We start from the raw sequence: 24660 nt of genomic DNA, 5'->3' as shown, positions 1-24660 counted from the left end.
GCTGGTATTTTTAGCTTTTCCATGGTTTGTCATGGGACAACAAAAGTGCCCTTTGTAGTTTTGTGGGAGTGTGATCTGAACTTGTGGGAGGCTGCAGGGCTTCTGCTGTGTGACAGCCATGAGGGAAGCTCAAGAATCTGCCAGTTATCTTCCCGGAGTCGCTCTCCAAAATGAAGGAACAGTGGCAGGAACATCACTGCTCAACCGACCAACTCCTGAGCAGCTGAGAAGAACACAAGATTAACATTTATCACAGCTGACATTACCTGTCAATTAAACTCATGTCGCTCATCTGGAGGGATATTTACTCACATCTACTTACACATAGATGCTCAGTTTGGATGGTATCTATATATAGAAAAGACAATGGGATCATATCTATTTACAGAAGAGGCATTGGCATATGGCTAACATTATTATCATGCCATTCAAAGCACTCAGTGACCACTTGTGCTTTATGGAGAGAAGCATTGTCATCATGGACGATATTGCTCCCAGTGGAGATGCAATGCATCATGGGATAATCTAAGTAACCACTCGGAATCTTTTTTAATAGTATAGTACAGGCCGAGCCATGTGACTCTGAATGGACTCCGTATTAATAATAATGAAGGAGCAGCGTCTCCGCGTGTCTCCGCGTTTCATCCCGTAACATCGTGGGAGTCGTTTTGTTCACAAACTGCGAGCCAGGTTTCTTTTCTAGCGACGCTGTGTAAAATGCATGTTCACGTGTTGTTGGGTGAAGCCAAGCACGGCAAAGTAGAACCAGCAGCACTATTGTCTATGAGCGGCCATATGGTGGGTGCCCTTGCGTGGTAGCTTTAGGGAGCCTTTCTCCCTGAGTTGAGACGGTTTTGTTCAGAAATGAACCTCCTCTCTCAGCCCTTCCTGTTCATCAGACCCTGGCCCATCACCCACCTCTGAGATCACTCAGTGTGTCACCGCTCTCGCCAGGGCAAGGATGGCGACCCGGACGTCCCAGGTAGACCCAAACAACCTCCGACAGGTCGTCTCTGCGACTCCCCCTTGTCAAAAAGCCCACCCCTGCTTGTCTAGCCCTGCTCCGTGCCTCCAGATGTGGCTTAATTTACTGCGACTCTGCTAATTGCTGTAATTAAGGATTAATTACTGTTAATTACCTTCGCATAAACTCATCACCAGTCAAAGAGCGGAGCCTTATGAAATGTGCCATGCACAGGAACACACACCGCGGGGACTTGAGGAGGCTTGTGTTGCTGGACCTCTTGTTTCATGACTTGTCCTGGTGCGTGGGGAGGGCTTGTAGGCCAACAGTTAGGGCAGGATGCTAACTGTCATGGACCATCTCCTCCTCCTGGCTCCGAACGCTTCACACGTCACCTCCTCACCAACTGGTGACCGGGACAACAACACTGAGCTGGCTGTCGTTTAATCAGTAGCTGGCATTTATTTGCTGAAAAGTGAATGATACATTTGAGACATTCATGAAATGCTGTAAGATTATCTGCAGTTAGTTGTTTTATCACAAATAGACTAAATACTACTTATACTAACCTGTCTAGCTTTTTACTGGGTTTAAAACTGTAAAACTCTCTTGTGGAAAACCTGCCGTATCAGAGTCTTGCTCACTTATTCTTTCATGAAATCTAAATAAAGCTTTGCTAAGTTTAGACTGCATTTTTAAGACACAGTGAACTGATTAAGGCAGTTATGGTTAAGTGATTAAAGGTTTTGTACTAAATCATTTTTATGCTCCACGGGCTGTTTCAAATTTGGTGTACAAACCAAAACTCCATTAATATTTTGGCACTAGAATGAAGCTATTGGAGACGAGTGGTCTCATGGTGGCCTCGGGCTGTACAGGCCAGGGTATGCTTTTAACAAAACTAATTCATGTGACGTTTCATGCAGCCATGTTGGGAAGTAGAGGAGCTTCATACACAGAAAACGTGACAGAAATAGGTCTGTAAAAGAAGGATGAAGGGAGGAGTTCACCTCCACACACCTGGCTGACGGCTGCGCGAAGATTTCGGACGCAGCTCCCCCAATTCTGATGTGAGAAACGTGTGAAAGGGAGTTTCTTGAGCTGTTCGGTCGACCAACAATTTGCTCCCTCAATACTCTGATGGTGTAGTTGCACAAGAGGTCCTTGTTTGTCCATGCCCTCTGGAACAGCTCATAAATGCACTTTCTGATCTCTTCACTTAATTAGTGTTCACCTTCAGAAACCACTGCAAATCACTTGTGAAAAAGAAATTTGTATAATGTTTCATGGTGACGATACAAGTTAAGGTTAGCTTAAGGAGTCTTAGTTAGCTTGAGTAAGTGCTTTGTTAAGGTTACGGACTCGGCCTCTCTGAAACGCCCTCGCCTGACCTAATCCTTTCCCCGCGTTGTTGCTACAGCCTTAGTTACTTTCTTTGTTTGATTTAAGGACAAGTTAATCTTAATCTTTTCATTTTGATGAAGTGTGTTTTTTGTTACCACATTTAATTTTTGCTTTTAAGTGTAAACCAACCTCTTGTGTTTTATCCCTACATTCTGTGTAAATTGTGACTCCCTCCATCCCTCAGCCATCAGGACACGTAACACTTCAGCGTAGAGATATTATATATATGTTGTTTTGGTACATGTGCTGAAACGACCGACGCTTGACTTGCATGTTTTGGACCTTTATTGATTTATTCATTTGTTCGTTTCTGCTGTGAAATAAAGACAATACACACCGAAAAATATAAATATATATGCAACCTTGCCCGGGCTTTATTAAAAGTGTTCTGTTTTGGCTCCATAGAGATGTCTTTGTCTGTCTGCTAGCATGCCGACTGTGCAGCTCGCTCCTCCACAAGCTCGTGACTTCTCCTCAGTTATTCAGCCACTCGGGTTTCCAGTGCAGCCTGGAGCTGTTGAAGCTGCACTGGCTGAGCATGAGTTTGATTCAATCAAGAAGATATATATTTTAAGACACCTTAAGAAAGACTGACAGCCAGGGGGCTAATGTATTGCCTATTTTGAATAATGAATTATTTTAATGAAGGCTTTTAAATGGGAGTGCTCCGTGTTGGTGGCAGGGCGGTGTTCTGAATGGTCTTCTCCTCTGGCGCTGGCTGCCTCATTATCAGGCCAGCCCCTCAGGCCTCAAACTGGCCTGCTTAAGCCTCAGATGATGACGATAATTACCGTTATTAGGAGTAGCTGCAGGGGGAACTTGTTCTGAAAAACACCAAGCTGAGTTCTTGCCTCGCTCGCCGCCGCCGCCACCACTACTGCCGCATGAGAAACTACCGATCGCCAGTGGAGAAAGCCAGAGAGAGAGAGAGAGAGAGAGAGAGAGAGAGAGAGAGACAGGGGGGGGGGGGGGGGAGGAGGGGATGAGGGGAGCGGCCACCAAATCCGCCTAATGTGACGCCTGTCAGCTCGTCTCCCACCAGCTGTCACCTCCCAAATGCACTGGGGTTCATTTTTTTAATTGACACCTCGCTTTCCTATTCCATTTCTATTTTTCGCCTTTCATTCCCCCTCCATCACTCCCTTCCCTCCTCGCCCGAACCATCCACATCTCCTCATCTCTGCCTGGTCCCTCCAGTATTTCTTTGGTGTTTTTCCTTGTCCTTGGTGCCCCCTCCCCCCCCCACCCATCTCCCCAAACCGGTGTCAGATACAAAACCCCAGCTCTGCCCCCTTTTCTGCACATGATACTCGAGATAGCTGATAAAACATAAAGCTGTTTTAGAGGTACTTTATGACTATGCCCTTGTGTACTGAGGCTGTACAGCTTCCCATTATCCGGTGATGGAGGGAACATTTTGGGCCTGAGAAAGTTTCCCATGAGTTCAGGGATAGATCACAAATCTAGCTCTCAGCTCACAAAACACAACATTTTAAAAGCGATGTAAACAACACAGTATTAAGAATACAACAGCAGCTTTCACGCCGTAGACTTAAGCTATACTTAGTAAATTCATAATGATTGTGTGTTTCTTCATTACAGCCCAGATTCAGCTCAGCAGAAATGACCACATATACAGTAAATTGGATATAATGCAACATAATATTCATTTAGTGCTCTCAGTAATGATAATAGCATTGCTTAGCGCTGTAGTTAACTTCTACTACGTGTGGCAATTTATGAAATATGGCACGATGATGCGTTTTATGATGATTGCTTTATTAGTAGGGGACTGAGTTTTTAACCTCAACGCTTTTTGGTACCGACTGAAATGTCTGTAGCACTCTGGACAAAAAGTATCACTGGGTGCTGAGTTGGTTGAGAAAAAATAGATTTTTAATTGTTGTAAAATTCCTGCAGGGTTGCCGTTGTTTGGGCAAATCCAACAATTGAAAGGCCATCGACGTCAGGTAAAGGTGATGGACAGACAATTTATATACTAAATGACCAATGGAATAACTAGAAAAGTAGTCAGCTGATTAATCAGTAATGGAATTAAGCGTTAGTTGAAGCCCCTTTTCATCACAATTTTCTCTTTAAAGTTACAGTTACAACACTTTGCTTTCATGGTCGTTGGAAAATGTTGGTTGGTTGGTTGGTTGGTTAGTGAAGCATGGTGTTTCGGTGAGGTTTTTTTTTTAATCCTGATGAACCTGAAGGCCACACTGTTCTTCACCTCGGTGTGTTCGCTCAAAGTAAGAACTTAGGTCCATCAGGCGTTTGGACAAGATTATAAAGGCGGACACTGACTTCACATGTCGTCTGTTACTAACTGCTGCACACAAAGCTTTATAAAAGCTTTTGTGGCTTTAAAGAAAGCATGCGAGAAGAACAAAATTGTGAGGTTTGGAGTTCAGACTTTAGACTAGCGGCTATGCTAGTAGCGGCCACATCAGCTGCTGCTAGTCGTGTTGCATTGTGCATAACAGCAGGTTAGATACCTGTCTAGCGTCAACCAGGTGATTCGGTTGATTCGATTCAGAGTTTAAAATAATTTGTAGATCAAAACTTATGGGTAAGCCTTCATTTCCGAAGCGTGCCTTAATGTGCATTGTTACTCTTTTCATGTTTAAGGTCTGTAGTGCGACTCAGGCTAAAGTGAAAGATGAGAGAATGTTTGACGTCCTGCAGCCTGAATTCTGCAAAGTAACAGCCGAGTTCTGACCGCCTTACAGAGCAACTGAACATATAGAGCGCCACCTCCCTCGTATGTAATGTTCCATTAATTAGCTAACAATTGGCAACCATGCCATGTTTCCTCGACTAAGTCACCAGTGATGAACTAACATAGTACATTTTCACCTTGTGTACATACAAATGTTGATGCTGATACTTCTCAAGACTAAAAAGAACATGATGTGCTCTTCCTCCCTCTGTCTCTACTTTTTTCCATTTCTTCTCAATCTCATCCTCTTCAGCTTCTGCTCCTGGGCCTCTGTGCTCACTGCTTGTTCGGCAGTGCGCCAGTTTATCCTGAGCCCCATCTTGCCTGTTGTTATACGTTGTGATTAAAAGGAATCGAAATGCAATAAAGCGTATTTGTTTATCGAAAACAAGATGTTGTTTTGACGCAAAACGCTCCAAAAGGCTTCATTTGCGTCATAAGATCACAGAAATGTTCCTCAGATAGAGAATGCCCCCGGGTCCCCCTATCTGAATTTTTGTTTTGTATCTTGTCATCTTGTTTCACTACTGTGGAGTTTGAAGGTCTGTCTGGAGGTGCCGAGGAATAAAAGAAAAAAAGACGATATCTCTGGTTCTGCTGCATCGATTTTGATCCTGTTTTTTTTTTTTTTTTGTGCGGTGGAGTTTGTGGAGCGCACTTTTAACAGATTCCCATTTTTCTTTTGTTGTAAAGAGCTCTTTGGGCCTGGCAACATGTCCCGCGAGTCCAACGCAAATCCAGCTTTCAGCAGATTAGGTGAAGAACATTTTTAAATAACACGTTAAGATTAGTGCAAACGTTTTCACGGCGTTGCGACTTTATCGTGAGGCGTGATTAGTAACCCCACAATGATCGTCCTTCCTTTATTACGGCTTTATTTTACAGCTTTATTTCAGCTCAGCAGAAATGACCGCATATACAGTAAATTGGATGTAATGCAACATAATATTCATTTAGCGCTCTCAGTTATGATAATAGCATTGCTTAGTGATGTAGTTTACCTCTGCCGCGTGGGTCAGTATGAAATATGTAACAGCGCGGCATCTTATGAAGACCGCTTTATTGGGCTTGTATCAAATGCAGATGAGAGCAGGATGCTGAACCCCTTGAAGGAGCGGGGAGGGGAGGGTTTGTATTAGTGATACTTGTCATGTCTGCTGTAAATCACGCTGCTTTTTTCAGGTTCCTGGGTTGTTGTTGTTTTGTCTCAGAATGCTGTGTGGCAGGGATGAATGGTGGTGATGTTACATTATCATGTGGCTGTCGCTTTCACTCCTGCTGACTGGTCTGTGACAGGCCCACACACACATGGATGTACACACGCGCATGCACACACGCGCACACACACACACACACACACACACACACACACATACGGTTGTGTCAGGAGCAGGCCTGATTTATTAACTGCTGAAACCCTAGATGACGTGTGCCCACACAATCGATAGAGAGCACAGCCACTGACTGCCCTTCTCCGGGGTCATGTGATGCAGACAAAAGCTAGGCAAGGAAAGGACACACACGCACACACACACATATATATACACCACGGTGCCGCGGAGTGTATTGCATTACTGTATTGATGGGAAATGGATCCAGTCCAGCATCGGCTGCTAGCTGCCAGTCAGAGGCAAGCAGGGTAAACTTTCATCATGGCTGTCAGGGACATCACTGCTGCCTTGTTTGACCGTAAATCTTCCTAATTGTGACAGAATACTTCAACATCATTAATTAAACATGTTTTCATTTAAAGGCACTCGCAGGGCGCCCGCCTGGGTGCTCAGGGTAGCCTGCCAATGTGCATAGCTGTGTATTTTGCCTGTGTGCCTATTCGAGTGCTTACATTCATGCACAAAGCGCATGTTTGCATCGTGTGTTTGTGTCGTGTGTGTGTGTGTGTGTGTGTGTGTGTGTGTGTGTGTGTGTGCGTGCGTGCGTGCGTGTGTGTGCACCTTGATTTCTCCCTGTATGAGTGGGTGGCTTAATCGTCATGTTTATTTACACTCCCGTTGTCTGCAAACAGCAGGCAGTGTGGCGATGGGTATGAGCCAGCTCTTAAGGAAGTAAAACAGCAGAAATTAATTTTGTCAATAAGCAAAACAAAGGCTTATTCTTAGAACTCCATTCATTATTCAGGAGTTGTTGTATGACGCGCGTTCAGTTTTTTTCTCAGCCTTTTTGGGCTTAGTGGCCCACATCTCAGGGAAGGAATTATACAAGAGCGTGCACAAAGGGGGGGAGAGAGGGAAGAAGGGAGGAGGAAGGGAGGGAGGGTGGGAGGAAGCGACAGAGAGGGGAATTGCGTCCTCTCATTGTTCAATTAAGTCTGTCGGTAATGATCAAGATTAGATGATGGCCATCTTCCTTTTATAGATACTAATCTGTGACTGTCCATGGAATCAGGGAATCGCAGCAGAGCAGTATGGACTCCGAGCTTTCGTCGCTACAATAGACCAGAAAAGTGCGTTTAAAGGGGTCTCTCCGTGTGATGAACCGTAATAGAGGTCACTTCCCTCCGTCAGGTGATTATGGTAACGTATAGGCCACGGTTGCAGGGTTCACAACGAGCACCCATCGAGGCCTAATCGATTTCATTGCTATTACCGAACAGAAATAAATAAAGCTGATGGCTGTGGTTAGGGTAATTATGCCACAGCACAGTGAATTGTTTGATTTTCCTTATTAATTGTATTTATTTAATCCATTTCATGCTTTTACTTGTGCACTCGGGGACTCGGAGGGAATGAATAAATCACTCTTAGGCTCATTAGATTCCCCCTCTGGTTGGGATGTGCCACTATTTTGTCAGAATTAAATTGGCGAGTGTTATAATTTCCCGCTGGTGTGATTCACATGAAAAATATCCACATATCCATCTACCGGCACATGGTGCATATGCACCCACACACGCACACACACACGCGCACACACACACGTGCGTCTGCTCCCAATCTGAACTCCTGACCTTTTCCAGCCGTCTGATAGCCATTGACATTTGCCTCTTGAGCTGAGCTTGCTCACGTGTTGGAGCTGATGGGAATGGATGATGTTATTGCTGGAGGAGAAAAAAAGAGAGGGAAGGAAACAGGAGAGAGCGAGGTGGAAGGGGGGGGGTTTGAAAAAAAAGGAGGATCAGAGTAGACAAGCTCCAACTGCGGCCCCGGGAATCCATCTGGACCACCACCCACCCCCCCGCCCTGCTCACCAGCAAAGGTCACAGGGCGCCTCAGCCTTACATCCTCATTACAAAAGAGCCGCCGCTGTGACCGGAGACTGTGGGCTACAATATGGCTTCACTGCTCCGTCACACCGCCTGTCATTTACCCTCACTGTCTACAGTCATCATGGAAGAGACATTGCAGGATGCTGTATTAGATCGTCCACCTGAAACATTTTTGATAGATGCGTGGATTAAAGGTGTGTGTGAAAAATGTTGTGGTGCCAGCGTGAGCTTTGTCTTTGTCCTTGAAGACAGTGGATGGAGCGGAGGGGCTGCACCTGGTCGGCTGTTTTCAGCACCTCTGAGAAAAAAAAAAAGGCAGGACGCTCTGCCGCCTTACGAGGGAGCCTTCTGGTGGCAGAAAGAGGCAGGGCAGTACGGCTGATCTTTAAATAAAAACTCATTGGGAAGCATCTGTGTGTGTGTGTGTGTGTGTTTTGTTCTCGAGAAATATAGTCGGTGGCGTAGTTTTTTTCGTGCCACCTCTCAGAATGTCCAGACTGCTTTTGTTTATGTGCGCACGTCAGGCGCATTTCTGTTTGTCCATCCCAGCAGGCCTGTCTTTGTTGTGTTTGCACTTCCCTCTCCGCACCATGGGAGCTGAGCGTCGGTCGAGTGCTGAGCGCCTGTAGGTGTGTGAAGGCGTGCAGGTTCAGACCCCCAAACAAGTGTGTAAACGACCTCGGTGTCGGCTGCAAGAGCATCCTCAGTCCTGCTAAAGTGAGATTAAAACGCTGCGAATGCTGCACCGATGTTGCAGGCGCCGTGTTGAAATGGTAATTTAGTGGTTGTTGTTTGATTTCCTGCTTCGAGTGTGAAAATAATTAACTTCAGTGATCACGAATCAAATGATTAGTCTTTTATTTATGTATCTCCATCTTGATTCAGCACCAATCCCCACACATGATTTATTTGAGCCAGGTGTCGCTGCATTAATATGCTGTGTCTAACGCGTGTTATTAGTTTGTTTTTCTGTTTAGACAGCACCTGACAAGATAATAAAGCCATCAGCCAGAAACTAAACATAGTCTGAGCATAAGGAGAGCAATGAAAGATGAACTCTGGTGGAAGGCTGTATTAATTTTTTTTACATGAAATGATAGCCTGAATCGATAAAATTATAGTTTTATGGTCCTGCCGAGCTGCCAGCCACTGTGAGGCTGCAGGTTTTTATGGTTCAGACTTGAACTATCTAAACGACGGCCATATTTCAAAGCGTTCACTTGGAAAAAATAGTTAAGACTCTTTCTTAATCAAAGTGAAGTTCTCGCTTTTTGCGGTCATTTTGAACATCCGTGTAAATCTTCTTCTCCTGTCCTTTTCGCAGTGCTCAGTATCCGCGGCGCCCAGGAGGAGGAGCCTCCAGATCCTCAGCTGATGCGACTGGACAACATGCTGCTGGCAGAGGGCGTGGCCGGGCCGGAGAAAGGCGGCGGATCGGCAGCCGCGGCGGCAGCAGCAGCCGCCACGGGCGGTGTCGGCGCTGACAACTCAGCAGAGCACTCGGACTACCGGGCCAAGCTGACTCAGATCAGACAGATTTACCACACGGAGCTGGAGAAGTATGAACAGGTGGGGAGGAGGAACATTGTTGTTTACCATCAGCTCCCATATTCTCACTTACTCAGCTCAGTTCCTGCTTTTGCAACAGATATCCACATTGTCATTTTATATTAAGTATAAGTATTTTATCTGCAAACACACAAGTGCATCCGTAGGATTCCCATGTATCACTCCCACGATACCTTAATTTAACCTCTCTAAAATAGGAATGTGATGCGTCCACGAGCCAAGCATTGTTTTAGAACCCTTTTTATTCTCCTGTGTTTTATTTGCCAGGGTGTAACAAAATCCACAGCTTGGTTCAGACCTCATCTTTTGTTTGTTAGGATTCTTATCTTTATTGGAGCGCTTTTAGGATTCCTCTCCACTATTAGAAGTGTCCAACAGAGCCCGTTTGATTGGTTAAAGTCGATGACAGACATCTTTCACCAAGGGTAGTTAAAGTGCGGTCAAATGTTTTAATGTACATAACATATGTAAATGAAAAGATTTCTACTGTCTTAAGGAAAATGTGCGACTTCATTTATCCTGTACTTTCGTCATATTTAAGGTTATTAACATATTTTACTCCTTTTGTTCCTTTTTTGCTTTGTCAATTATTAAGTGTTGACTTCAGCTGCATTTTGCTGTTTAAAAATTGAAAACAATATTTTAAAAAACTGGAAAAACGTGACGTACACAAAATAAGTAAACAAAATAAACAAGTAAATACAAAACACTTAATTAAAGACCAGTCCTCACATTAACTATGTGCAAACACACAGCATTGGTAATTTACAATCAGCCCCTGAATGCATCATGTAGAACGCAGTTAGTCGAGAGAAGCAGGCAGCTGTTCACAGTCCTCCAAAACTTGAGCTTTAGAAACAAGATGTAACACGGCTTTAATTACCACATTTTTTTTTTTTTTTCTTTTTTGGGAGACAGTGCTGCGCTAGTCGGCCGTGGTCTCAGACTCTGTTTCAGAATCGTTACAGTCTTATTATTTAATTAATAAATGGAGAATTTGAAACTTCACTTCTAGGATCAAATAAATAAAATGAATAAATGCAAGAAAATAAATATTGAAACTTGTTCTCGTACTCCCCCCCCAGGTCCTGTGTCCTCGTCCTGGGAAAAAACATCCCGCTAAGGTGAATTGGAGACTCTAAATTTCCCAAAGTTAGGAATGTCAGAGTGAATATTGTGTGTTAGTCCAAGAATTTTTTTCTTGTTCCGATGCATCCTGGAACAGGCTCCATCTGTGAAGCTAAATAGGAATAAGTTGGAATAAATGATGCATTTACATTTTTTTTTTTTTTTACTAAGCGTATCACTCACTGAAATCAGCTCTTACAGGCCAACTCATGACAAGCCAAGCTTTCAGAGATGTTATCTTCAGCAGGCAAGCAGCCATTATATCAGTCACACACCGGCTCTTTTCCAAAGACTGTAACGTCTTGTCATTCCCTCGGAAAAAGTCAAAGCGCTCTGGGTTTGTCATCTTCTGCGAGGAAGGCTAGTCATCGCTAACTGTCACAGTCAACACACACCTGAGCATTTTTGTGTCACCGCACCACGTACGGCAGCTCACGCGCGTGTGAGTGAGCAGTGTCTGGCGTGTGTGTGCAAGCAGAACGGCTGCTCGGTGCATCACTTTGACTGACGTAACCCTGGTGTTGACAAGCAACAGACACCTTGACTCTGAATGCAGTCATATCCAGTGACTGATTCAGACAGAGGGAGAACGAGGTAGACCGAAAGATGGAGTGAAAAGAGAGGGAGACAGTTTAAACCTCTTGAACGTTAACGGGACTGAAAGCCTGCTGTCATTTTAGATTTCTCCTCACTTGTCACATTTTCTCATCCATTGAAGAGAAGTCTTTTTAATATTCAGAGAGCAGCGCGTGTCTCGCTGCCTCCACTGTACGACTCCGCCGCCACATTTGTTTGGCGTCGCACTGTCTGCTGCTTTAATTCAGACTGTTCCCATTACCTCCAACGCTGCTGCTGTTACAGTGTCAGCCAGCGCTGTTTCTAAGAGGCCGAGGCCCGCCAGCGAAGGTGTGGCCTCTCCAGAAATTCAATTTCATCCTTTTTTTTTTTTGTTCTGTCTGAAGCCTTCGAGCCTCCACGATAGTTATTCTTTTTATGAACCCTGTCTGTCTGTGCATCCAGGCGTGCAACGAGTTCACCACCCATGTGATGAACCTGCTGAGGGAGCAGTCTCGAACACGACCCATCTCGCCCAAAGAGATCGAGCGCATGGTCGGCATCATCCACCGCAAGTTCAGCTCCATCCAGATGCAGCTGAAACAGAGCACCTGCGAGGCTGTCATGATCCTGCGCTCACGCTTCCTCGACGCCAGGTCTGTGTTTCTCCAGCCATTTTTTTTTTGTTTTAAAACACCTTCAGAGCGTTCTTTATTTTTAAGAGGTGCTTTTTTTAATGTTTCAGCGCTAAAGAATTATTGTTCTTGTCCGGCCAAGTCGCTTGCAAAGTCCCATCAGTCTGTTTCCTCTCTCCCTCCCCCAGACGAAAGAGGAGGAACTTCAACAAACAGGCGACAGAGATCCTAAACGAGTACTTCTACTCCCACCTCAGTAATCCCTATCCCAGCGAGGAGGCCAAAGAAGAGCTGGCCAAGAAATGCAGCATCACAGTGTCACAGGTAAGCAGAATAAACAGAGCAGCGGTCCACTTGGCCTGTGAGGTGAATCATTCGGTGAGGAGTAATAAATGTCACTCTGAAGCCTCCGCCAAGGCCTTGCAGGATTTGAGATTTTACTCCACCTTTGGGGTTCGCGGTGTTATGGCCACTCTCTGTGCAGCATGACCTCCAGTAGCTTGAATTAAGTATTATTAACAAGGGACAGTTTTATATTAAATATGAACACTGGCTCAAGTAAATCTCAGCGTTTAATCACTTAATACCAAATGGCGGTAAATGTGTCATGAGCCAACACTGTTTGAACACTAAATTTTGGTGCATTTATGTGGTTTTTCAATGTGAATTTTCACTTTTTCAAGTCATTATAGATCCTTCTTTTTACAGATTGAGTTCAGTTCTGGTTCTCTCCCAGCAGCAGCTACAGCAACATCACTTGACATACAACATATGTATATATGTTGTTTTTTTTAATTTAATTTAATATCGATGGTTGTAGACCAAAAATATCTTTTCATGGCCAACTACAATGGAGGCCTACACGTCTGTAATCATGGCAACAACTACATGACAGGGTGGCACACTTACCATAACTGCCTGCCTGTTGAAACTGGTTCCGGCCGGTTCCCGCTGTCTCAGATGTCACGTTCAGACAGAAACATTTGGCCATCGCTGCACCCTTAAAAAGCTAATAGACACATATCAGTCAATTCCCAAAATGTTCTTATGCATATATCTCGTTATAGAGATTAGTGTTGTGCACATGCATATTAAAAACATGCAGATCAACGACTATCAATGAGCATTTAATCGTTTGTCATTTAGAGGTTTAAATACAAGAAAATTCTACATAAGATTGGCATAAAACAAAAGTGTGAGAATATTATTTGAATGTGTATTGTCATACGTTTTCTTTGTTTCTTTGTTTTTACTTTGTCGATAAGACTGTGCGTCTTTGTTTTGTTGATGTCAGGGCTGTTTAAGTGGATAGTGTATATTGAGAAATCTGAATAAAATCTTATTTTGAAAAAACAATGTTATAATAATATTTTGGTCTGATCCAGGACAATCATGAATATTTAGGTTTTGCATTATAAAAACTAATACTAATCAGTCACTGATGTGAGAGCAGCCACAAAGACTATCCAGAAATCATCATCTTTTTCACTGGCTTGTTGGTTTGTATCTGTGTCATCTTAAACTTGCTCTAACTTGGCTCCTCTATCCTTTCATTGTCATCTCCACAGGTATCAAACTGGTTCGGGAACAAGAGAATCCGATACAAGAAAAACATCGGCAAATTCCAAGAAGAGGCCAACATGTACGCGGCGAGGACCGCAGTCAACGCGACCAGCGTGTCGGCTCACGGCAGCCAGGCAAACTCCCCATCCACTCCCAACTCAGCAGGTGAGCTGATCCCAGACCAGCTCTCTTTTTTTATATCAGAGCCGATGCAGACGGAAGCCAAGACGTTCTCCTGCCTGAGCCCCAACTCAGGCATTCAGTCTCTGTTGCTGTTCCGTTCAGACTAACAGGCTGAATCTCCTTAACTAACCCGGTTATACAGAGCAGCTTTCTTTCTCCTCTTGTTCCGTTTTTTTTTTCTTTCTTCTCAGCCTTTTTGCCGTCTGTCTCTTTCACTCATCTTCTTCCTCTCTCTCTCTCTGTCCCTGTTATTGACCTCTTGGTCTCGCGGACGTTAATTTTTTCCTGCCTCTTGTCCGGTTGACCTTGTGCATGCCATTAAGCTGCTCGGAGGGCAAGCGGAGTCTTTTGTCATATAGAGACTTTCGCAACTGTATTGGATTAGGACCGGGTGTTGAAATCAAGTTACGCCATGGTTCTCTTTACATCTGGGGAGCTGGGGTCCATTAAAGGACGAAGACGATTCTTTGGGTCTTCCTGCAGATCAATTATTACTTCCTTAATGAAACACTAGCAGCACGGACGTTTAACTAGAATATAATCCATAACGGCTCGTTTAAACTGGACTTAAACAGTTTTATGATGATTATCTGTCTCATGGTTCTCGTCGGCTGATTTTTCCTTTTAAATGATGCTTCGTGATACTTTAATGTGCATGTTCTGCATCTTGGTAGAAAATGATGCTCGCCACTCTACCAGACTAACCCACTCAGTGCACTTTTGCTTATGCATGATCATTTTAACTCCTTTTTCTGTTCCTCTCTTCCTCCCCCTTTTCTCTCTCTTCTCTTCTCTTTGTCCTCTTTGTCCTCTTCTCCTCGCTCTCTTTCTCCTCCTCTTCCTCCCCCTCTTCCTCTGTGTATTCTCAGGTTCTGCTGGCTCTTTTAACATGTCAAACTCCGGAGACTTGTTCATGAGTGTGCAGTCCCTCAATGGGGACTCGTACCAAGGGGGGCAGGTTGGGGCCAACATACAATCCCAGGTAGGCGGCTCTTCAAGTTTATGTGGCTTCAAACCATGCTGCACTTATTTGAGTTTCCATTGCCACTTTAGCCATGCAGCGAGTTGTGTCGAGCTGTGCTCTCGGGTGGGGTCAAAGCTTCTCTGTTAGCAGCTTTGTAAGTGTTGTTCCTTCAGTGGTTACTGCAGGGAAGAAGAGTATTTACAGCTGCTCCTTTGACCACAAGTCACAGCCATGGATCTGCTGCTTTTAAACGTCATCGCCTTGTGACGAGTGCGTCTTCAGTTAAAGATCATGCGGTTAGACCTGACATGCCATATAAAGCCGAGTCAAGCTGAGCTAGCACATGTGTATTTAATAGCCCCAGTAGTGTCCTGCTTGTAGAACTGTGCAGCCGCTGTCCAGTCTTGGAGTGCAGAAGCCCACAACAACTTGATCTCCACAGTGAAGAAGAGGTCACACTTAGCCTGAGGCTTTACATTAATGTGGAAGCCATTGTCAGCCCACAGTTGAGTAGACGAACGCAGACAGTTTTGGAAACGGTGCAACACTCATCAGCACTCCTGACAAGAGTTCACATAGCCACTGGTGCACTGTAGCTCCCTGACCTTGCCCCAGTGGACAGTGACGACCAGCACACTGTTTTTGAGTGCTACATCTCTCACCATAGATTAAGGAATCACCACCCGAGGTGATAGTCTCATTTGGTTTCAGAGCTTTTGGCATCATCTTTCTCTCTCTCTCCCTCTCTCCCTGCATGCTCCCCTTTCTATTCAGATCAGCGCTCCGGATGCTTTAGGTCATCCATGAATATGTAAAAGGGACGACTCTTACAGGAGGTAAAGAGGTCTTCTGGGTCAGCCGTTAATTAGTGAAACTCATGTTCCTTTAAAATGTTTCTTTTTTCTTCTGTCAGAACGGCCTCGCTCTCGGGGCTGCGCAATTAAATAAAGGAGGAAAAGAAAAAGTACAACTCCCACTTAAATTCTCCAGAGTAGATTGGATTCATTTGTTGTGAAATCCATACAGCAGGTGTGTTTTCCTGCATAACCCTGGTGGCTCCAGACTGACTTTTTACACTCTTTGCACTGGTCCGCCTAACTTGGAATTCCCTGCATTTTTATTTCATAGAAATGATGCAGGTCTGACTCATTTTTGACACAGTGTTGCAGGTCTGACTCATTTTTTCTATCACTCCATCTCTTACCAGTTGAGTAGAAACTGAAATGTTAATGGACAATGAAAACAAGGAGGCCATATTTTGTGGTGAAACTGTATTTGACAACCCATGAGTTGAAGTTAGCCTTTAATCACTTCCCAGCTAACAGTACAGTTTATTTACATCCACTGTGTTTCACGTCGCAGTTTAAGTAAATGTGTCCAAGATCTGTGTCGATATTTTAGAACTAATTTATGCCTTTCCTATTGTGTCGTGTAACGCTATCTAACTGTAATGCTAGCTAGGAAGTTGTGCGATGCTAACGTTAGCTGTTGTAAAACAGAAGCCATTGGGTCATCAAATATGTCGTTTTACCTCAAAGAAATGGCTCGATGTCTCGCATGGTTCTCACTATCCATTGTCTTTTCAGTTATTGATAAGTCTTGAAGCAGTGAAATAATGGTTTGTAAGACTCGCTATGTTTATTCGTCCTGCGATCTGGAATATCGCTGTACCACAGATGATCTCCCCTCCCACCTGAGGAGGAAATGGCCACTGTGTGAATATGGACTTTAAAGTACTTTTAGTGCATGTGCGACTAAAACTGCTGCACGCTGGAGCCCTGAACTGTTCCAGTGAATCTGTTATAAGTAAATAATGTAAGATGTGACTTCTCCATATTTTTTATTGGCAGTCATGTTGTGTGGTAAAAAGTCTTTAGAGTCATAAAGTATTGTTTGCAATGTCTGATTTTGATGTTTTATCCAACCACGACTACAAACATATCCATAATTAGTTACCCCTTGTCATTTTTCTTGTATTTTCATCGTCTGCGACATCTGTTATCAAGCTTGTAATAGCGGCCAAATCTTTCAGATTCTCTGTTTGTAACCTTTTCCTGTTTACGGTACCCTTTTACTATCAGGCTGACCTTTCCCTGTGCATGGCTGTCTTTGTTATCCAGAGCTTTTGTCTGACCAGGCCTTTTGTCTGTGTGTCCCTGCTGTTCCAGGTGGATACCCTTCGCCATGTTATCAGCCAGACCGGAGGATACAGTGACAGCCTCGCAGCCAGCCAGATGTACAGTCCACAGGGCATCAACGTAAGACCTGTAAACAATCTCCTTCTGTCCGTTTTCTCAATGTTTTCATTGCTGTCTGACGGTGCGATGATTCCCCAGTTGCAGGACGTGTATAATGTTGTGTAATCTGTGTGCACACTGGTATGCCACTTAGCACAGTTTGCGGGTGTTGGGCTATTGTCCAGCCAGTTGCCCCCCGCCCCCGCTCCAGTCTTTGCCCTGGGTGGCAGGCAATGAGGCAGCTACCAGGCTGGAGAAGCTGGACACGCTCCTAGCCTGTCAAAGGACATTAGCGTTAGCGAGACACCTGCAGACGACAGGAACAAGGACACAGGTGTCATCGTCCCTCCCAAAGCTGCTCTCTCACGTTGGCACCATAGGACAAGTCGTACCCCGTCCAAAAGACAAAAAAAAAAAAAAAAAGAGAAAAGTTCCCAGTTGCTAATTCTTAAAATAACTCTTTAACTATCCTGTCAAAGGCTGGGGCCAGTTTTTCCAGGTCCTCTCGCTGGGCTGGGCTGGGCAGGGCAGGACAGCCAACACTGGAGGCAGTGCGTTAGCATGTAGATCCATAGCGACAGGCGGCGCAGGGCTGAACAGAATCAATACGACAGTCACAGGGACAGAAAGAGCGGAGCTTTGGGCTAACAGTCTAAGCACATTGGTCAGATCATTTATCCACAGGAACAGCAGCACTGACAGCCAGGCCCGCAACACCCCTCGTGCTAAAATAAGAACATGGATGCATCCAGCCAGTTGCAACATACAACCGGCTCGAGTGTTCGATGCACTGTGCTGTTGTGTGAGGCAGATGCATATCTTTTTACAAAAAGTGAAAATACTAACCTCCAAACTTCATGTTTGTAGGAAGTTGGGATTAGATTTAATACTGTACTCGCCATAATAAAAGCTTTTTGTTATTTCCTTGCTCATATGATTTTAATGACATTTAATGGCATCTGGATTTCCAGGATTGCTTCCAGTTTTCAGTACTCTAATCCCGTTTTCCAAGTGCACCCGATACAATTCTTCATCTACATTGTGTTACATTGTGTTCTCTTTTATTTGATTACCATTTATTTGATTACTGACATGAATCTCTTGCCTCAGTGTGTCCCTGTCATGTGGGTCACAGAGCTGAATACCCAATGATCTTAAAAAAAAAAAAAAGAAAAAGAAAAAGCCAGAAGGTTTTGCTCAACAAAAGGTACCACTGTTATGAAACTATGTCCTGTATCCTGAAAGACTCCTCTAACCTTTTGGGGGGAAGAATATGGTTTGTGTCACAATAAAAAGATTTTTTTTTTTTTTTTTTACCCTTTTCCACCAATTCAAACAAAATGTTAGCTAGAGATCACATCTGTTCCTTCTCAACTAATGCAATGAACCAAAATTCAAAGTTTTATTATCAGTTGTATTTGTGTATATTAATGTTTCATGCAAAATAACACTTAAACACAAAATAATGTAATGTTCTGCCTGTGTTTAACAAAAGAAATACAAACAAGACAAGACAAAAATACTTGTACTTTTTGCATTTGTTTTGGGGATGTAACACTTTTAAATGATAATATCAGCTTAACGATAGGAGTACAAGGTTGAATCTTTGAAATAATGTCCATGAATACCAGAATATCTCAGTGTTTGGTATGCGCACCTTTTGCTTTAATAACAGCCAAAATGTTGTCAAATCGTGCTGAGATAATGCGTCATCAGGTTTTACACAATTTTGTGGAGTCCATGCCAGCTCGAGTGCATTCTGACATTAAAGCAAAATATGCACAAACCAAATATTAAGATATTCTGAAAATCATGGACATAATTTTAAAGATTGAGAACAATAAGACTGGTATTGTTAAGATGATTATATCATTTCTAATCAAAATTGAATAGCGTTACATTCCTAAACAAATGCAAAAGTAGTAGTATTTTGACAAGTGGTCTCAGACTTTTGGACCTCACTGTATGCTGTTTCCAGCTACCCAGCTTAGGAAAGTTGCAGGAATTTTTCTATCCATGTAGTCTCAGAAGACTATTTGAGGATTGGCGATACCTTCAGAACAACAGTATGTGTCTTCAAACGACCCTCATGACTTTAAAACATGAAGTGAATGTAACATGATAAAACTGGGTGTTCAGCGTGTACTAAAAGTGTAAATGTTAAATAACAAGTTGTCTGAATTGATCAAATAAATTGAGGAGAGTGACTTGTAACCAGCAGTTCAAACAATCATCGAACCCACAGTTATATTGTAATAATCAGCATTAACAAATCAGAAATGAGCCACAATGGAAAATGAAAATATCATTCAATAATGCATTACAAAAACACTTTGCATTAATAGTTGTGTGTTACTGTGAAATACATTTTAGGCTACATCATCCAGCACTTGTAGAAAAACATTCTGTATTTTTGAGCCTTCCAGTTCCAGTTGGTGATAAACAGTCTGTCCTAGTTCTTTTATGATGAATACATTTTAAAGTATTTTTCAGTAACGCTTGTGAATGAAGTGTTGCAGCTCGTGTTTATTCAGTCCAGATAAATAAATAAAAAAACTTTTTTCTAAGATCCACTGACTGAACTCTCGCGGTTCACCTCTCCTTCTTTATCCTTGAACAGCAATTACACCCCTCAAATTGCTGGTGGGTGTTGCTGGAAAAGGCTGGAAATGCTATTTTTTTTTTCCTCTCTCTCTCTTTCTTTTTTCCTCTCTTGCCTCTGAATAAGATGACAGACAGTCTTTACGCGAAATAACAGGGTTTGGAAATGAGAGGCTGCCAAAGCACGTCCCCAGCTCTCACTAATAGCGTTGAAATTGCAATTAATGTCCTTAATGGTCTTTAGTCAACCTTTTATCATGATTTGAGAAGGGCCTCCATTTTAGAGAGCTATTTTTTTTTTCATTGTGATAATTTATTCTTTTACCAGCCTGCTCAGGGGTATATTCTGAGATATATGAAAGGTCTGCGTGTTCTGTTTCATCCCCTCTGTTTATCTCACATTATGTCAGCCGCTCGGAGGGGAGAACGGGGCGCGATGATGATATATCTAATGAAGAGTCTCTCAAAAAACAGCGTTCGACAGTTTGTTGAATGTGCATTTATGTGGTATTTTATTCCATTTTAGGGCCAAATAAACCAACTACATATCTAAAAGTGAAGCTGTTTTCTACATTCTGAATATTTTTTTTTTCAAAAGCAATATATCCTGTTAGAGTCATTTTATTTCAAGGATAAAACTGGTGAGATTTTACATGGTTGTTATTGTAGACGAATGATGTGTTCCTACTGAAGATGTAAATAAAAATATACTGTAGTTCAGATTATTGCAAAAGAATCAGTGAAACAAGAGTAAAAACTGCATTTTTGGGACGATTGTCACATGTGGATTAACACAGATTTGTTGTAAAAGATGGATCGTCTTGTTTCAAGACATAGACTTACTTGATTTAAGACGTACATTTGATTTACTCGAAAATCTAAATTTTTTTAGCCAACGCATACATCAGAAAAATAGTTGTTTACATTTTAGGTTCAGGCCCTTTGCAACATGTTATCGACTCTCTATACCAGCTACAATTTCATATAAAGACCAAAAAAATAGACTTGAAATGGAGAGCTGTGGAAAAAAAAAAGCCACTTTTGCGGAGAAATATGTACTTCTTTCACAATACTGACTAATACTAGTATGAGTTAGCTCAAAATTATCTAAAATTTCAAGGTCTTTTATTTCAAAAGGTCAAACTACCACATCAGATTTCAACAAATCCTGCAACAAATTGTTTCGTTGGCAGATTTCTTTTTACACGTACAAGCCAAAGACACAATGAATGCATTTTTTTCCCAGAAATTCGTTTTTATAAAGTGTCCAGAGGCGCACAATGGGGGGAGGCAAGCCGGGCCAAAGAGATCTGTACAAAAGGCCCCCGATGGCTACTCATATTGGCACACTTTGCAATGACTATAGCTATAAAGCCCTTAAACCTCCCATAAAGGCACCGTACTGCTGCCTCAAAATCAGTGCATTATGTGTGGATGATTGGTGGCCTTAAAATAATGTGTCAACGTTGAAGTGGCTTAATTTGCCATTTAGGTTGAAATCGTTTTGTTTTCTGAAGTTATTTATATTCAGTCTTTTCATGTGATGTGTCTGTAGTAAGAAAAATGTGGAATCATCTCAGCTTCATCCTTAAAGACAAATCCAACACTGTGTCTTGTAGCGCAGTGTGTAACCATGACGCTAAAACGTTTCCTGTCTCTTTCGACACAGACAAATGGTGGCTGGCAAGATGCTCCGACTCCTTCGTCAGTGACATCGCCCACAGAAGGACCCGGGAGTGTTCATTCGGATACTTCCAACTGAATATATCCATCTCTACGCCTCATCTACAAAAAGAAAAAGAAAGAAAAAAAAAAACCTGGACTGACCTTCCTATTCACAGTATTAAACAAAGGAATTATCTGTCCCACAGTTTTGGAGAGGTACTGTGAAATCCTAACGAGAAAAAAAAAGAAACTTATAAACGCTGGACATTTGGGATACAAACAAAAAGTTTCACAATAAAAGTCTGCAGTCAGTGGAGACGTTTGTACAGATTTCACATTATATTCCGAGGGCTGGGGTTACTTATTCACTCATAATGTTTTCACTCATAATGATGAAATGATATGATAAATTAAATAAGTCCAATCATTGGTTTTAACTGAAAATATGTCATTCTACCTCTCAGCCACTAAAAAAGTAGAAAAAATATGTCAGTGACCATTATTTGTTTTGTAAAAATGAAACTTTTTGTCTTTGCAAGCAAGAGGCACATCTTCTTACTTACATTTTGTTGTCTCTCACCTATTCTATGGTACGCCATTTAGACTTAAATATTGCTCAGTTGTTTACAATGTGTGCTTGATAAAAAAAAAAAAAAAAAAGTATGTTCATCTTCCCCCTCTGTCTCCCGACGAGTCAGAAACAGAGTTCTGTCAGGAGATTTTTACCTCTAAGGTAACCCTGTGAAGTATGTTATCTGTAAAACAATAAATAAATACTTGTCATCAAATCGGACAAGCTTGACATCATTCATTAAGGAGGACATAAATTATTTTTTCACTCTGTTGGTTTTGGTTCTGCAGCATGTTGGTAGAGTGCTAGTCACAGGATTTAAGCAGTAACGCGATGAGAAAATTGCGGGAATTGTGATTTTTTTTTTGTTAATCTAGGGACAATTGTTTTTTTTGTAAAGGAGACATATTATGGTCATTTCCAAGTTCATAACTCTATGTTTGGTTACTACTAGGACATGTTTACTTGCTTTATTGCTCTAAAAACTGTAGCACTGTCAGTCTGAAATGCTCTGTTTTAGTGCCTGTCTCTTTAAGGGCCCAATGCCCCAAATATTTAGTCTTCCCTGATTGGTCAGCATACACATGCCTGAGCCAGCACCACTTAAAACAACAGAGCAGCTATGCCCAACCAATTCTTACATGCCAAACTAGCTGCAAGGCATAAATTATGCGTGACTTTGTGATGTCACAGAATTAAAGGCGAAGTGTTTCGGGAGCAGTGTTTTCTGTGGGAGAGAGGAGCCTCTGTCTTTTTTAACTTTCAAAACCTGTTACACCACCACCTTTATGTAACAATGAAAGAGGGAAAACAAATGCATAATATGTCTCCTTTAATTTCCTTGAATCCTATGATGTTCATGTTCCACCTCAGAAGAAACGTGGTTTTGTTTTGACGATGCCAAAATGCTGATGTAACCAAAACCCATCATTCTCTGGTGCTACAATCAAGCGAACAGTGCCGTCCGTGTTGAGAGAAAACATGACTTTGTGCAGAAAAGAAAGTTTGTCAAGAACGTCTGTAACTTAGTTTGTTTTTCAGTACATGAACCACAATCCACTTAAACAGGGAAGTCATTATGTTAATAGAGTTTTACACAGTGGATCCTGAATCTACAGCACAGGTCACTGACGATCATCGCCATGAAAGAAGCATCTGGATGTACCTGAACTGCTGATACGTCCAACGTTGCGATGAATTGTGTCCTTCTCTGGGCGTTTATTTACATATACATCATTCAAGTCGATACATTATTCTGCTGATGCTTTAGAATTGACGCCAAAACAAATAGACATCTGAGTTCATGCTTGTCTCGGTACTATCAAACTGCTTTTTTTTCCACTATCAAACATTTATGACATTGTAAATGTTGATCATTAAGCACTAAAGAAGGGACATTATGTGAAATGTGTTTCCTGAGCAGTCTAACCTTGTTTATAGACACTTTTTATGTTGTGTGGCCTATTTGTTCTTTTGTATTTTGTTATTTTTTTTATGGTATGCTTAATGTAGGCTATTACTTTCTTCTTCTTCTTTTTTTTTTTTTGCTTTCCAACTCTCGTGAATTAGCTCATGAACTTTCAACATGTGTTTATGTGCGCCATTGTGCTTGACTTGCTTTGTTGGAAAGGGTTTTCGACACATTAAAAAAAAAAAAGATATGTAACACAGCGAGATCACACATCAGCATCTTTTTATTGTAGAGTTTAAAAGACTCTTCGAGCGAAAGCTTCGTGTGGCCTCGGCGGTGGTCGCGGTCACTGTTGTGATAACTGAAAGACGATCAAGGTTAGTGACTGCCGCTGGACATAAACCCTTTTACGGCTCTGCGTGTCCCCCCGCCTTCCATTATGGCTCCAATCCAACATATTAGTGCACATGCACTCAGACAAACACACAAAGAAATACACAGTATGGCAAGATCAGGTTTAACAGCAGCAGTGTCTCTGGCAGGAAGACGAAAAGAGAGGTTGGTTAAAGACTGTCAGCTTTTAAATGTAACAGCTGGAGAGCTATAACGCTGCTTTTGGAGAAGTTGTCATATTTGCATTTAATTATAATATTAATAGTGATAATATTAATAACTAGAATAGCTCTCAGTTGAGCACATACCTCTGCCAAAGCCCAACAGTGTCCTTTCATTCAATGATGCTTAATCCAATCTCAAACTCGATAGCGCTGCATCACTCTGAATTTTAAACCACACATCACCGCTTAACCAGAATTTAAGATCACCAGATCTGCAACAGCCAAGAAAAGAATGAAGATGGATTCATAATCTCCATTGTGTTGTGGAAAAATAATATGATAAAAAACAAACAAAAACAAAGTTACACTCAACATGAAAAAGACAAAAAGCAAGAACAGGTTCAAGATAAGAAGAACACTGATTCCTTTTTTGGGAGCAAACAAACCAGAGGATTAATTGAAGTTAAAGCAATACATGGAACAACACGTGAGCAGAGTGTCACAGTTCTCATTTTAATTGAAGACAAACAAAAGCAGGCAAAGGAGAATCCAATGAAAACGAAGAGAGCAGACACAGGAAACACAGACGAGCCAACAAAGACTGAAATGAAAACACTGTCTGAAACACACAGAGGCTGATTTACAAACCAAAACACAACAGGGGAATATAAACTACAAAATAAAACAGGAAACAGCTTCATTAAA

The 24660-nt window shown here is 42.3% G+C and overlaps 1 protein-coding gene across 9 annotated transcripts in view; it reads left to right on the top strand.

Moving 5' to 3' along the window:
• Positions 1-22212, top strand: part of LOC119010968 (pre-B-cell leukemia transcription factor 1-like) — an 88479-nt gene extending 66267 nt beyond the window's left edge. For 6 of the 9 annotated variants that reach the window (XM_037083645.1, XM_037083642.1, XM_037083647.1 and 3 more), the window contains 8 exons: positions 9641-9885; positions 10971-11009; positions 12034-12224; positions 12392-12527; positions 13772-13931; positions 14819-14931; positions 17082-17171; positions 21421-22212. In XM_037083645.1, coding sequence (XP_036939540.1) covers positions 9641-9885; positions 10971-11009; positions 12034-12224; positions 12392-12527; positions 13772-13931; positions 14819-14931; positions 17082-17171; positions 21421-21513 — 1067 coding nt within the window. In that variant the 3' untranslated portion in view covers positions 21514-22212. The remainder of the gene's footprint in view (positions 1-9640; positions 9886-10970; positions 11010-12033; positions 12225-12391; positions 12528-13771; positions 13932-14818; positions 14932-17081; positions 17172-21420) is intronic. The other 3 variants (XM_037083648.1, XM_037083649.1, XM_037083650.1) reach the window with 3 other exon arrangements.
• The last annotated feature ends 2448 nt before the right edge of the window (positions 22213-24660 follow it).

Source organism: Acanthopagrus latus, chromosome 21 (assembly GCF_904848185.1).
Source record: "Acanthopagrus latus isolate v.2019 chromosome 21, fAcaLat1.1, whole genome shotgun sequence".
Classification (NCBI taxonomy): Eukaryota; Metazoa; Chordata; class Actinopteri; order Spariformes; family Sparidae; genus Acanthopagrus; species Acanthopagrus latus.
This window is presented reverse-complemented; position numbering and strand designations above follow the sequence as displayed.